This window comes from Sminthopsis crassicaudata, chromosome 6, assembly GCF_048593235.1.
Source record: "Sminthopsis crassicaudata isolate SCR6 chromosome 6, ASM4859323v1, whole genome shotgun sequence".
Lineage (NCBI taxonomy): Eukaryota > Metazoa > Chordata > Mammalia > Dasyuromorphia > Dasyuridae > Sminthopsis > Sminthopsis crassicaudata.
In genome coordinates this window covers 238,575,522-238,590,223 of record NC_133622.1, presented here as the reverse complement: position 1 = coordinate 238,590,223, position 14,702 = coordinate 238,575,522, and the positions used below count along the sequence as shown (strand labels likewise).

The following is a 14,702-nucleotide window of genomic DNA, read 5'->3' as shown; positions in this document are numbered from 1 at the left end:
CTTTAGGACTCAAGTAGGAAGAACACAGAGGGGAACTGGTTAATATAATAAAAGAATAAAAAACTATTATTAGAGCAGAATTTTTGAGGTCTCCACAAAAAAACACATTGTTTTTATATATTTAAGCTTCTGTTATGTTTCTTTTCAAAGCTTTAGATAAGAAAAGCTTAAGTAAAAATAGTACTATCAATCTGTTCTAGCCCATTTCTTATTGATGGTGTGTCTGTGTGGCTGTGTTCATATGTGTGTAGGAGACAGAGACAGAGACAGAGAGAGAGAGAGAGAGAGAGAGAGAGAGAGAGAGAGAGAGGTGCACTGTTGTCTGTCCATTGACACATTTATAGCACTATGTTTCAAATGTATAGGAAGATATGCATGGTTGGACATAGGTGGGTTTGTAATTTGTCTTACACAAAAACTCAAACTCTACCCATGCTTTCCTAGCTTTCTAAAATTAACAGTTTTGGGGATGATTACTACAATCTCCCAATGTGCACAGTAATCTACACAAAATAATACAGACTTGGATGTTATATTTCAGTAATTGCTTTCATATTACTCTCAGATTTTGAAGGGAACTCATAAGATGTCTTGGCCCACCTTTGCTTTTTGTTTTACAGATTCTCTTATAAACAATCATCAAATTCCCTTTGAAAATAACCAATAGTGATTAAAATGTCTTTGCATTTCTATTATACTTTAGCTCTCTCCCTCTGCCTCTCTTTTTCTCTCCCTCTCCATCTCTTTCCTCTCTTTCTCTCCAATCACTGACAGCCCTATCAATGACTTTAAATGGCTCTCATAGGCTCTATAAGCTACTTTCTATGACATGATTTTCAAAAGCTAACTTTTCTGTTTAACTTTCTATGAGTGTGCTAGAGATCATCAATATTGTTCTTCAAATAAGTTACCCAAATGTGGAACAATAATCCATGTGTGAGTGAACAAGGGATGAGTTATCTGGAATTATCATTTCTCTTATTCCAAACAATAAGACTCAAACATATCCGAAGGAACCATTAAAATTTTTGGTATCATGTTAGGTCATTAACTCCTATTTAAGCATATACTTTAGTACAACATGAATTAAAATCTAGTAGAGACATTAAAAGTTATCAAAGACAGTCAGCTTATTTTGAAAAGAAGTGAGTTGAGATGTAAGAAGGCAAATTTGCTTGCCCCAAATTGTCCAGACCAGATTTAGGATTTGGCCACTAGATCAGTTTCTTTTTTGTTATTTGCTGCCTATGATTCATGTACGAATATGGCAAGTCTGACATATTTTGTCTTCAAGTCATTCATAAAAATGTTGAGCATGGAACAAATGTAGTATTTGATATACAACTAATGATTCCTAAGAATATAGAAACTCTTACATTATCTCCATATAATTTTGTGGGATCGTCTTCTGAGGTATAATTAATCTGATTTCATTGTTGAGGCAGAGAAAGGCAAATAAAGTTGTATGACTAATTGAAGGTTGCAAATATAGTAAACATCAGAAGGAAGAATTTAATTTTATCTTCTCTCCCCTCCTTGTTTGCTCAGCAATCCACCCCACAACAATCCATGTAGGGACTAAGACAAATTCTAGTTACTAAAATGGAATATTTTCTTCTTATTATACTCAACTAATTGATCATGTATTGTTGCTTGCACCCAACATTTCACATTTTCCCTTCTTTTTAAAAAACTAAAAGAAGGACAGAATATTTGTGTTTCTCTTCCAGTGGTCTCCCTTATTTAAAAAAATCTCATTTTATTTTCCAAATGGTAATGTGAAATTTATGTTCCATATTTTATTCGAAAAATTCTTGTTGGTGTTTGAAAAGTTTTGAAAGAACATTAGCAATATGAAAACAATTTTCAAGAAAATAAAGATAAGGAGAGAAAGGGAAGGGAGGTGAAGGAGAGGAAAAAAGAATAGAAGAGAAAAAAGGAGAGGTATCAAAGGGAGAATATAGACAAACACAAACTTATAAACATCTACACAAAAAATACATATGTACTTGCATAAATATAATAAACCTAATGTTAATGCATACTAATGTAATGGCTCAAATTATATTTTAACATTATTTTATTTTTTTAATTCTATTATATTTAATTTAAACCCTTTCCAGCCCAAATTATTTCTGGAAGCAGGGGTAACAGAAATTGGCAACTAAATTTGCCCACCAGGGTCATGAAATAAGTGTGAGAATGTATTTTGGCCTAGAAAACTTTTCCTGTTACTTTATTACTAGTTGACAAAACTTTCATTTGAGTCATATTATAAATTAAAAATCAAACTATAACAAAAAGTTGCCTAATTCAAACCAGTCATATTGTCAATGAAAATAAAACAAAACAAAGGAAAAATAGTAAAAAGGAAAATTTAGCATACTAACTTTATTCAAGTAGCTAAATTGGGGTTCAAACTCACATTGTATCACATCAAGGTCAGTATTTTGTCAGCACTGGAAATTCCTTCAGGCCAATGATCTTTTAAATGATTCCATTTCTTATCTATTAGATTAAAGAGGAAAAAAAGAAAATAAATATTTGCTTAGCATCAGGAAATTTAAATTATTCTCTCACTTGTTTTCTCCAGTAACCCTTAAAGGCAGAAGTTATTTTTATAGTTGTGTAAGCTAAGGCAGACAAGTGCTAAGTCATTTTCACAGGGACACATAGCTAGTAATCATCAAAGGTTTCATGGGAACTAGAATCTTCCTAACTTCAGCATATTCATTCTCTCTACTACTAGTCACAAGGCTCTGTACTAATAAAATAAAAATGTCTGTTCGTTAAAGGACACTTTGAGGAATCCCCATTTTTCTAATTCTAAAATTGTATTAGCAATCAATAGCAACATCTAAGTTCCAGGATTACAGGACTATGGGTGATATCCTTAGTTTATAAGCAAGGAAATTGAAAATCATGGTAGACATTTGATTTGCATAGTACCAGAATTACAATGCAATTATGAAAATGATAAATTATAAAATATATATAATAATAAATTATTAGGGATGAAAATGAAATTTACTTTTTATCATGTAGTTCTCCTTTAATTTCAGCGGATTCCCACCAATAGCAAGTTGTGTACCTGGGACATAGATTTGAGCAGAGGAAATCTTGATTCTTGGTCCTCCCCTACCAAAACAAACAAACTCTGTGGGATGTAAATCACTAACTTCTATCCTGTCCTAGAGTCATTTTCATGGAGAAGAAGAACAAAATAAAAAGGAATGAAGGAAGGAACAAATGAAGGAAGGAAGGAAAGAAGAAAGAAAGAAAAAGGAGGGAGGGAAGAAGGAAGGAAGGAAGGAAGAAAAGAGAAAAAAAGAAAAAGGAGAAAAAAGAGGAGGGAAGAAGGAAGGAAGGAAGAAAAGAGAAAAAAGAAAAAGGAGAAAAAAGAGGGAGGGAAAGAGGGAAGAATGAAATAAAGGAAAGAAGGAAGGGAGAGAGAGAAAGAAATAGCAAGAAAGAAAGGAGAGAGGGAGGGAAAAAGGAGGGATGGATAAAAGGAGGGAAGAAAGAAATGAGAGAAGGAAGAAAGGAGGGAAAAGGGGCGGGAGGAAAGGAAGGAAGGAAGAAAAAATTAGAACAGAAAGGAATAAAGAAAAGAACAAAAAAAAGCTTCCTTTTGAGATAAAAGTGATATGAAATTTGCATATATATATGTAAAATAAAACCTTCAGTACACGTTCCCTTAATGGGTCCCTAAAAAGCTATATCCATTCCTGAGAACAGAGGTGACTTTAAGAAGCTTCTGTCAAACTCTTACTTTCATCCCTCCCCTATATATGCAATATAAGGTTCATGGAGGAATTTTCAAATACTGATCTAGCTAAAAACAATGAAGCACTGTATACACATTGAGATTGGGGACAAATTCTATATTTGGGGGGATCTGAGTGGAAAAAAATATTTCAAACATGTTATAAAACTTACAGTGAGCATGTTAGTATTGAAGAATTACATCCAATATAGAGGTGCCATCTTCGTATCTCTGAGGTGCTTCGATGTAAAGTTCTTGACATTTCAGATGTTAAGACAGCTATGTTATCTTGCTCTGATATCAGGAACTGCACTAGGGTTGAGCTGAATGATAAATAGAGACTTATTTTGAAAAACTTCCAGAAATGATTCCATATGATTATTACTCTCATGTCAGGAAAAGTATCACAGATATTTTTTTCATTTCAACTTTAAAAAATTTTTTAAATTTATATCAATAAGCAAAAAAAAATCTCCTATAGTTTGGATGTAACATCTTTGTCATTTCATTTCCTTTTTCTCAAAACCACTTCTACATAGAACATATAAAACCAAATGAGTATCTTTACCTCTAAGATGTATTTATGGATGATATTTCAAAGTTCCATAGCTGCCTCAGTCCCTGAAGGACTGAGGATCATCCCACTTGTTAACACAGTTTAATTTATTTGCCTTTAGTTATTATTAAAGCCAACTAACTTGGATAAATAGCTCTGATTTCTATTGATGCCAATGTTGAAGAAAATCATGTTTTCAAATTAAGTGTTTAAGCTTTTTTCCCCCTAATCTTTTTTAAAGAGCATCTTTTTTATTTTATTAATTTTAATAACAGTTTTTAATTATCAAAATACATGCTTCAACAATGAGAAGAACCAAATCAGTTCCAAAAGAGCAGTAATGAACTGAACTAGCTACACTCAGTGGAAGAACTCTGAGAGATGACTATGAACAACTCCATAGAATTCCCAATCTCTCTATTTTTGTCCACCTGCATTTTGGATTTCCTTCACATCCAAAATTGTACTCTTTTTGTACAACAAAACAACTGTCTGGAAATGTATGAACATATTGTATTTAATTTATACTTTAGCATGTTTAACATATATTGGTCAACCTGCAATCCTTGGGGGGGGAGAGGGAAAAATTGGGGTACGGGGTTTAGCAATTGTCAGTGTTGTGGAGTTACCCATGCATATATCTGGTAAATAAAAACTATTAAATTAAAAAAAATTCCTTCAAAAAAAAATACATGCAAAGATAGTTTTCAAAAATCACCCTTGCAAAACCCTGTGTTCCAAGTTTCTTCTCCTTCCTTTCCTTTCTCACCCCTCCTCTAGACAGCAACCAATTCAATGTTAAACATGTGTAATTCTTTTTAAGCTGGAAATTTATTTATATTTTAAAGCTTTTTGTTTTAATATATAAGCATAGATATTTCTTAACATTCACTCTGGCAAAACCTTATGTTCCAAATATTTTCTCTCTCTCTTTCTAACATATCCTCACCCATATAATAAGTAATCTAATACATGTTAAACAAGTGCCATATTTTAGACTGCAAGTTTATTTAGTTTTAGTCTTTTTTATTCACAATATACATATACATATTTTTATTATTCATCCTTATCATTCATCACGAATACAAAACCTTGCATTTCAATTTTTTTCCTCCTTCCCTTTCCACCATCCAGTGCCTCAAGAAGCAAGTAATCCAATACATATTAAACATATGCAATTTTTCTATACATATTTCCACAATTATCTTGCTGCCCAAGAAATATCAAATCAAAAAGAAAATAATGAGATATAAAATAAAAACAAGCAAATAACAAAAAAGTGAGAATAATATATTGTGAACTATACTCAGTCTCCACAGTCCTCTCTCTAGGAGCATATGGTTCTTTCCATCACTGTAGATTAGAACTAGACTGAATCACCTCATTGTTGAAAAGAACCATGTCCATCAGAATTGATTATCTTTTTGCATTATTTGTATTTTGTACAATGTTTTCCTACTTCTGCTCACTTAGCATCAATTTATGTAAGTCTCTCCAGGCAGCTCTGAAATCATTCTGCTGACCGTTTATTATAGAATAATAATATTCATATATCTTAACTTGTTCGATCATTCTCAAACTGCTGGGCCTCCAATGAATTTCCAGATTTTTGCCATTACAAAAAGGACAACCACAAACATTTTTGCACACGTAATTGCTTTTCCCTTTTTTAAGATCTCTTTGGGATACAGACCCAGTGGAGACAATGCTAGATAAAAGGATAAGCAGAGTTTAATATTCCTTTGGGCATAATTACAAATTGCTCTTTAGAATGATTGGATCTGTTAACAACACCATCAATAATGGATTATTATCCCAGTTTTACCACATTCCCTCCAACATTTGTCATTATCTTTTCCTGTCTTCTTATCCAATCTTAACGTTCTGTAGTGCTATCTCAGAATTATCTTCATTTACATTTCTCTAATTAACAATGATTTAGAGCATTTTTTAATATGACTAGAAATGTTTTATCTTAAAATTGTATACTCATAACCTTTGACCATTTATCAAATGTAGAATAGTTTTTATTCCTATAAATTTGAGTTAATTCTCTATATGTTTTAGAAATGAGGCCTTTATCAGAACCCTTGAGTATAAAAAAAAAAAAAAATTCCAGTTTTCACTTCCCTTATAATCTTGGATGCACTAGTTTTGCTTGTACAAAACCTTTTTAATTTAACATAATCAAAATTATGCATTTTCCATTTCATAATGTTTTCTAATTCTGCTTTGGCCACAAATTCCTTCCTTCTCCACAAATTTGAGAGGTAAAAAAGCACTTGATGTCCTAACTTGCTTATACTGTCACCCTTTATATCTAAATCATGAACTCATTTTTACCTTATCTTCGTATGGCATGTTAAGTGTTCATCAATGCCTACTTTCTGCCATATATTTTTTCAGTTTTCCTAGCAAATTTTTATCAAACAGTGAGTTCTTCTCCCAGAAGCTGGAGTATTTGGGTTCATCCTAACAATTACTGTAGTCATTGATGTCTTGTGTCTTGTGAGCCTAACTTATCTCATTGACCAATTACTCTATTTCTTTGCCAATACCAAATGATCTTGATGTATGCTGCTTTATAATTTAGTTTTAGGACTGATTGCAACAAGGCCACCTTCATTTAGAATTTTTAATAATTTCCTTGAAATTCTTAAACTTTTATTCTTCCAGATGAATGTTGTTATATTTTCTAACTCTTGTAATTTCTTGGCAGTTTGATTGGTATGGCACAGAATAAATAGATTAATTAACATAGGATTGTCAATTTTATTATATGAACTCAGTCTACATGTGAGAACTTGATATTCTTCCAAATGGTTAGATTTAATTCTATTTCTGTGGAATGTGTTTTATAATTATATGTATATAGTACTTGGGTTTGTTTAATTATTCAGACTTCCAATTATTTTATATTAACTGCAGTTTTTAATAATGATGAAGCTTTTATCAAAAATCTGCATATAATTTTCCCCTGTTTTCGGCTTCCCTTAAAATTTTCAAAATGTGCATAGATAGCTTTCAAATTCACCCTTGCAATACATTGTGTTCCAAATTTTTCTCCCTCCCTTCCCCAAACTACTGGCTAAATAGCAAGTAATCCAATATATGTTAAGCAAGTGCAATTTTATCCATGATTCCATGATTATCATGTTGCACAAGGAAAAAAGAGATCAAAAAGGGGGGGGGGGGGAGAGAACAAACAAACAAACAACAAAAAAAGGTGAAAATAATATGTTGGGATCCTCATTCACTACCCACAATCCTCTTTCTGGTTTAAATGACTCTATCACAAGCCTATTTGAATTTGCTTGAAACTCCTTATCTTTGAAAAGAGCCATATCCATCAGAATTGATCAATGTTTATTCTTCTTTTTACTGTGTAAAGTGTTCTCTTAGTTGTATATATTTCATTTAGTATCAGTTCAAACACATCTCTCCAATCCTCTCTGAAATGATCCTGCTGATCATTTGTTATGGAATATTATTATTCCATAGCATTCATATACCATAACTTATTCAGCCATTCTCCAGTCAAAGGGCATCCACTCAGTTTCCATTTCTTTCCCACTATAAAGAGTCTTTTTTTTTCCTTTGTTAGGATCTCTTTGGGATCCCAGACCAGTAGACACATTCTTATATCAAAGGGGATTCACACTTTGATAGTTCTTTAGGCATAGTTCCAAATTACTCTCCAAAATAGTTAGATTAGTTCACAAGTGTTCATCAACCACATATTCCTATCCCAGTTTTCCCACATCCTCTCCAATTTTTCACAATATATTTTCTGGTCATTTTAGCCAATCTCAGATGTGTGTCATAGTATCTCAGAATTGTCTCAATTTATATTTATGTGATCAATATTAATTTAGAGTCTTTTTCATATAAATGCAAATAGTTTTAATTTCTTTATTTGAAAAATTGTCTGGTCATAGCTTTCGACTATCATTTGGAAAATGGCTTGTATTCTTATAAATTTAATTCAGTTCTCCATATATGTTAGAAATGAAGCTTTTATCAAAAACCTGCATATAATTTTCCCCTGTTTTCTGCTTCCCTTAAAATCTTCTCTGCTTTGGTTTTGTTTCCACAAAAACTTGTTAACTTAATATAATCAAGTTCTCATTTCCATTCACCATGTTTCTTCTAATTCGCTCTTAAAATCCTTTTTGAAGTCTTCCCAGAGAGCCTTGTGAGATGGGGAACAATTTATATCTGGAGGTGATCTGCTTTTACTGTCCTCTGGGTTTGAAATCTGTTCTCTTTCTCCATAAAAACTATCTATGGCCAGAGTTCTTTTTGCTTTTTTGCTCATTTAAAAAAAAAAAAAAAGTTTAGGTATGCTTTTAGTGCAAAGGGGAGATTTCCCTAGCTTCTTCTACAGTGGATCTGCTGGGTCAGTGCTGACTAAGTTACAGAGCTGTGTGGGCGTGGCCAAGTGCTGTGATATTCTGGAGTTTGGGGACTCACTATTTGCCTTTTGTATTTGTATTGGATGTTTTACAGCTAATCTGTTGATCTCCTAGCTTGCAACCATGACAGAGTAGTCAACACTGATATAAATTCCCCTTGGTAGATTCCCTAGTGCACAGGACACCCCACTGCCCTAGGTCTCTACACTGCCTGTGCTTATAACTCACTTTCTTTTTTCCTGATTGAACAGACATTTTCTGAAGATCTTCAAAATTATTTTCTGATAGATATTTGTTACACTTCTAATATTTATGGGTTCTATCACTCCAAAACCATTTCAGAGGCTTGATTTGTTGTTAATTTGAGGCACCTAGGGGAGAACACAGAAAAAGACGTGTCTCTTCTCGCCATCTTGGCTTCACTCCCCAGGAAATGTATACCAAAAAAGATCACTATTATCCCTCAAATATTTCATTGTCCTAATATCACCACAACTTAAGTAGAATAATTAGGCTATACATAGCAACTCCCCAGTACCAAGGGATTGGTTACCTCCTCATTCACATACTAAAATGATTGTATTACAATCCATGATAGTTTGAAATCTAATGGTAGTCTTTCTGTTATTTGGTCCAATAGGAATTCATAGAATAGAAATATTGTGAAATACATTCATCAGCAGCCATTTCATGGAGGAATATCAATATAAGGAAATTTTGGCAGCTGAGTGTCATAACAGATAGAATTCTGGGAATTGACTTCTAATCAGGCCTCAATCACTTAATAACCTTGTATAAGTCACTTAACCCCTGTATATCTGAGTTTCCTTAAATGTAAATGTAAAATTATTGAAAAATAGGCAAGTATACAAACTGTGAAGGAAACAATAAAGACTTTTGGACTTTATCACATGGCTATTCTCATGGTGATTACTCAGCTAAAACAAAGACCTCCAGAAAGCTAACCAGAAAGTTATATTTTTAGATCCCAATGCAACAAAAATTAACAGTTATAACAGGCCAGAGAAAAAGAGAACAAACATTTATTGGAAACAAATAACCTAATTATTAAATATATTATATATTATTAAAACTTTATTATATTAACATGAGATCCAGTAACTCTCTTTACTGAGTTTTTTTTAAGATTTTGTTCAATGTGAGTTAAAATAAATAAGACCCTGACAGCAATCTTTTTTTCACTCTTTGAAATAGTGATAAAATCAAAGAAAATTATATATTTCAAACTTTCAAGATCAAATAAGTAATGATTTTCAAAGCATAAAATAAATTACAATGAAATACAAAGTAACATATGTCTATTAAAATAGTTATTAAAATAATGTATAAAATTCATACAATTACAGAGTATAATTATGATTATCACATATCAGTTGCATGTCTTCCAATTTGGGTCAATCATCCTTGAACAATGTAAAAAATAAAATGTATTAACATATTATTTATCACTTGAAGTCACTTGGATGCTCCATAGCTTCTTCATGGAATTTTTTACTTCTTCATTCCTTAGGGTGTAGATCAAAGGATTGAGGAATGGTGTTATAATGGTATAAAATACAGACACCAACTTATCAAGAGGAAAGGTGGTTGGAGGCCGAGTATATATGAATATGCAGGGACCAAAAAATATGATGACAACAATGATATGGGAGCTGCAGGTGGAGAGGGCTTTGCGCTTCCCTTCTGCACTATGATTTCTCAGGGAGTGTAATATAATTGCATAGGAAATCATCAACAAAATGAAACTTGCTAAGCATATGGCTCCACTATTGGAAACTACTAACAGATTTAATACATATGTATCCATGCATCCCAATCTCAACAAAGGTTGCATGTCACAGAAATAATGGTCAATAACATTGGGACCACAGAAGGGTACATTCAAGATAAGGATTATCTGGGTTATAGAATGCAGAAATGACCCTATCCATGCTAGAAGAATCAGAATCCCACATACCCTCTGGTTCATGATGACTGAGTAGTGTAGAGGCTTGCAGATGGCTACATAGCGATCAAACGCCATTAAAATGAGGACCAATACCTCCATGCACCCAAAAAAATGCATGGCAAAAAGCTGAGTCATGCATTCATCAAAGGAAATAGTGTTCTTGTGAGAAAGGTTGTCCACGATCAATTTGGGAGCTGTGGTGGTAGAAAAACAAGAATCTGCAATGGATAAATAGGTTAAGAAAAAGTACATAGGGGAACCAAGTGTAGGACTGGTCTTGATTGTTATAATAATCAATAGGTTCCCCAACACAGTGGCACTGTAGAATACCATGAAAATGACAAATATTATCTTTTGCTTCTTTGGGTCTTGTGTCAGTCCAAGCAGAATGAATTCAGTCACATTGTTTCTCATCTTTAGGACTCAAGTAGGAAGAACACAGAGGGGAACTGGTTAATATAATAAAAGAATAAAAAACTATTATTAGAGCAGAATTTTTGAGGTCTCCACAAAAAAAACATATTGTTTTTATATATTTAAGCTTCTGTTATGTTTCTTTTCAAAGCTTTAGATAAGAAAAGCTTAAGTAAAAATAGTACTATCAATCTGTTCTAGGCCAATTCTTACTGATGATGTGTCTGTCTGTGTGTCTGTGTGTCTGTGTTCATATGTGTGTAGGAGAGAGACAGAGAGAGAGAGACAGAGAGAGAGAGAGAGAGACAGAGAGAGAGAGAGAGAGGTGCACTATTGTCTGTCCATTGACACATTTATAGCACCATGTTTCAAATGTATAGGAAGATATGCATGGTTGGACATAGGTGGGTTTGTAATTTGTCTTATTAAAAAACTCAAACTCTACCCATGCTTTCCTAGCTTTCTAAAATTAACAGTTTTGGGGATAATTCCTGCAATCTCCCAATGTGCACAATAATCTACCTGAAATAATGCAGACTTAGATTGTTATGTTTCAGTAATTGCTTTCATATTACTCTCAGATTTTGAAGGGAACTCATAAGATGTCTTGGCCCACCTTTGCTTTTTGTTTTACAGATTCTCTTATAAACAATCATCAAATTCCCTTTGAAAATAACCAATAGTGACTAAAATGTCTTTGCATTTCTATTATACTTTAGCTCTCTCCCTCTGCCTCTCTTTTTCTCTCCCTCTCCATCTCTTTCCTCTCTTTCTCTCCAATCACTGACAGCCCTATCAATGACTTTAAATGGCTCTATATGCTCTATAAGCTACTTTCTATGACATGATTTTCAAAAGCTAACTTTTCTGTTTAACTTTCTATGAGCGTGCTAGAGATCATCAACATTGTTCTCCAAATAAGTTACCCAAATATGGAACAATAATCCATGTGTGAGTGAACAATGGATGAGTTATCTGGAATTATCTTTTCTCTTATTCCAAACAATAAGACTCAAACATATCCGAAGGAACCATTAAAATTTTTGGTATCATGTTAGGTCATTAACTCCTATTTAAGCATATACTTTAGTACAACATGAATTAAAATCTAGTAGAGACATTAAAAGTAATCAAGGACAGTCAGCTTATTTTGAAGAGAAGTGAGTAGAGATGTAAGAAGGCAAATTTGCTTGCCCCAAATTGTCCAGACCAGATTTAGGATTTGGCCACTAGATCAGTTTCTTGTTTGTTATTTGTTGCCTATGGCAAGTCTAACATCTATTTCTTCTTCAAGTAATTCATAAAAATGTTGAGCATGGAACAAATGTAGTATTTGATATACAACTAATGATTCCCAAGAAGATAGAAACTCTTACATTATCTCCATATAATTGTGTGGGATCGTCTTCTGAGGTATATTTAATCTGATTTCATCGTTGAGGCAGAGAAAGGCAAATAAAGTTGTATGACCAATTGAAGGTTGCAAATATAGTAAACATCAGAAGGAAGAATTTAATTTTATCTTCTCTCCCCTCCTTGTTTGCTCAGCAATCCACCCCACAACAATCCATTAAGGTCTTAGGCAAATTCTAGTTACTAAAATAGAATATTTTCTTCTTTTTATAGTCAAGTAATTGATCATGTATTGTTGCTTGCACCCAACATTTCACATTTTCCCTTCTTTTTAAAAAACTAAAAGAAGGAGAGAATATTTGTGTTTCTCTTCCAGTGGTCTCCCTTATTTTAAAAAATCTCATTTTATGTCCCAAGTGGTAATGTGAAATTTATGTTCCATATTTTATTCAAAAAAGTCTTTTTGGTGTTTGAAAAGTTTTGAAAGAACATTAGCAATATGAAAACAATTTTCAAGGAAATAAAGTTAAGGAGAGAAAGGGAAGGGAGGTAAAGGAGAGGAAAAAAGAATAGATGAGAAAAAAGGAGAGATATCAAAGGGAGAATATAGACAAACACAAACTTATAAACATCTACACAAAAAATACATATGTACTTGCATAAATATAATAAACCTAATTTTAATGCATACTAATGTAATGGCTCAAATTATATTTTAACATTATTTTATTTTTAAAATTTTATTGTATTTAATTTAAACCCTTTCCAGCCCAAATTATTTCTGGAAACAGGGGTAACAGAAATTGGCAACTAAATTTACCCACCAGGGTCATGAAATAAGTGTGGGAATGTATTTTGGCCTAGAAAACTTTTCCTGTTACTTTATTACTAGTTGACAAAACTTTCATTTGAGTCATATTATAAATTAAAAATCAAACAATAACAAAAAATAGACTAATTCAAACCAGTCATATTGTCAATGAAAATAAAACAAAACAAAGGAAAAATAGTACAAGAAAGGAAATGTTAGTGTCCTAACTTTATATAAGTATTCTAAGTTTGGGTTCAAACTCACATTGTATCACATCAAGGTCAGTATTTTGTCAGCCCTGGAAATTCCTTCAGGCCAATGATCTTTTAAATGATTCCATTTCTTATCTAATAGACTAAAGAGGAAAAAAAAGAAAATAAATATTTGCTTAGCATCAGGGAATTTAAACTATTCTCTCACTTGTTTTCTCCAGTAACCCTTAAAGGCAGAAGTTATTACTATCCTCATTTTATAGTTGTGTAAGCTAAGACAGACAAGTGCTAAGTCATTTTCACAGGGACACATAGCTAGTAATCATCAAAGGTTTCATGGGAACTAGAATCTTCCTAACTTCAGCATATTCATTCTCTCTACTACTAGTCACAAGGCTCTGTACTAATAAAATAAAAATGTCTGTTCTTTAAAGGACACTTTGAGGAATCCCCATTTTTCTAATTCTAAAATTATATTAGCAATCAATAGCAACATCTAAGTTCCAGGATTACAGGACTATGGGTGATATCCTTAGTTTATAAGCAAGGAAACTGAAAATCATGGTAGACATTTGATTTACATAGTACCAAAAATCAAAAATATATGCTATGAGATTTGAACTCAGGACTTATAAAATAGAAGTGAAGACTATGGTTCATTACAGTTTTTGTTATTGTTTGTTTTTTTGTTTTTTGTTTTTGCTTAAGTAATTGAAAAAAAAATTAGTCATATTTTTATACATATAAATCAGGATACTTAGTTCCAGCTAATGTATTTGGTTCGAAAGAGTGAGGAATGAAAAAAGAGATAAATACATTCATTGAAATTTATGGTTGAGGACACAAAAGTCATTTGAAAAAGTCTATTACATGCTTAACAAACTAATATATAATAATAGCAATAATAATAAATTACCTATATTTAATGCTTTAAGGTTTTAAAAGGGTTTTATATGTTATTTCATCTCAACAATAATTCTGAAAGATACATGCTTTTACCAGCACCATTTTATGGATAATCACTGATGTTGAGAGAAGGGAGTTTTTCAGAGTGACAAATCAGATTAATGTCTAAGACTGGATTTGAACACAGGTGCTCTTAATTCCATATGTTGCCCTCTGGCTACTCTAGGAATTAATTACCCATGATAAAGGTCTGAATAGTTCAAGTCCTAGGGGAAACACCTATTCATAATCTATATTTTC

At 32.5% G+C, this 14,702-nt stretch overlaps 1 protein-coding gene across 1 annotated transcript; it reads right to left on the bottom strand.

Annotated features, from left to right (window-relative positions):
• Positions 1 to 10,196: 10,196 nt before the first annotated feature.
• On the bottom strand, positions 10,197 to 11,123 carry LOC141546143 (olfactory receptor 4C11-like). Its single transcript, XM_074273758.1, has one exon. The coding sequence runs from the start codon at positions 11,118 to 11,120 to the stop codon at positions 10,197 to 10,199; it is 924 nt and encodes a 307-aa protein (XP_074129859.1). The 5' UTR covers positions 11,121 to 11,123.
• Between the last annotated feature and the right edge of the window lie 3,579 nt (positions 11,124 to 14,702).

Coding starts and splice junctions, on each gene's coding strand:
- LOC141546143 (XM_074273758.1), bottom strand. CDS start 11,120: ATGAGAAACAATGTGACTGAATTCATTCTGCTTGGACTGACACAAGAC.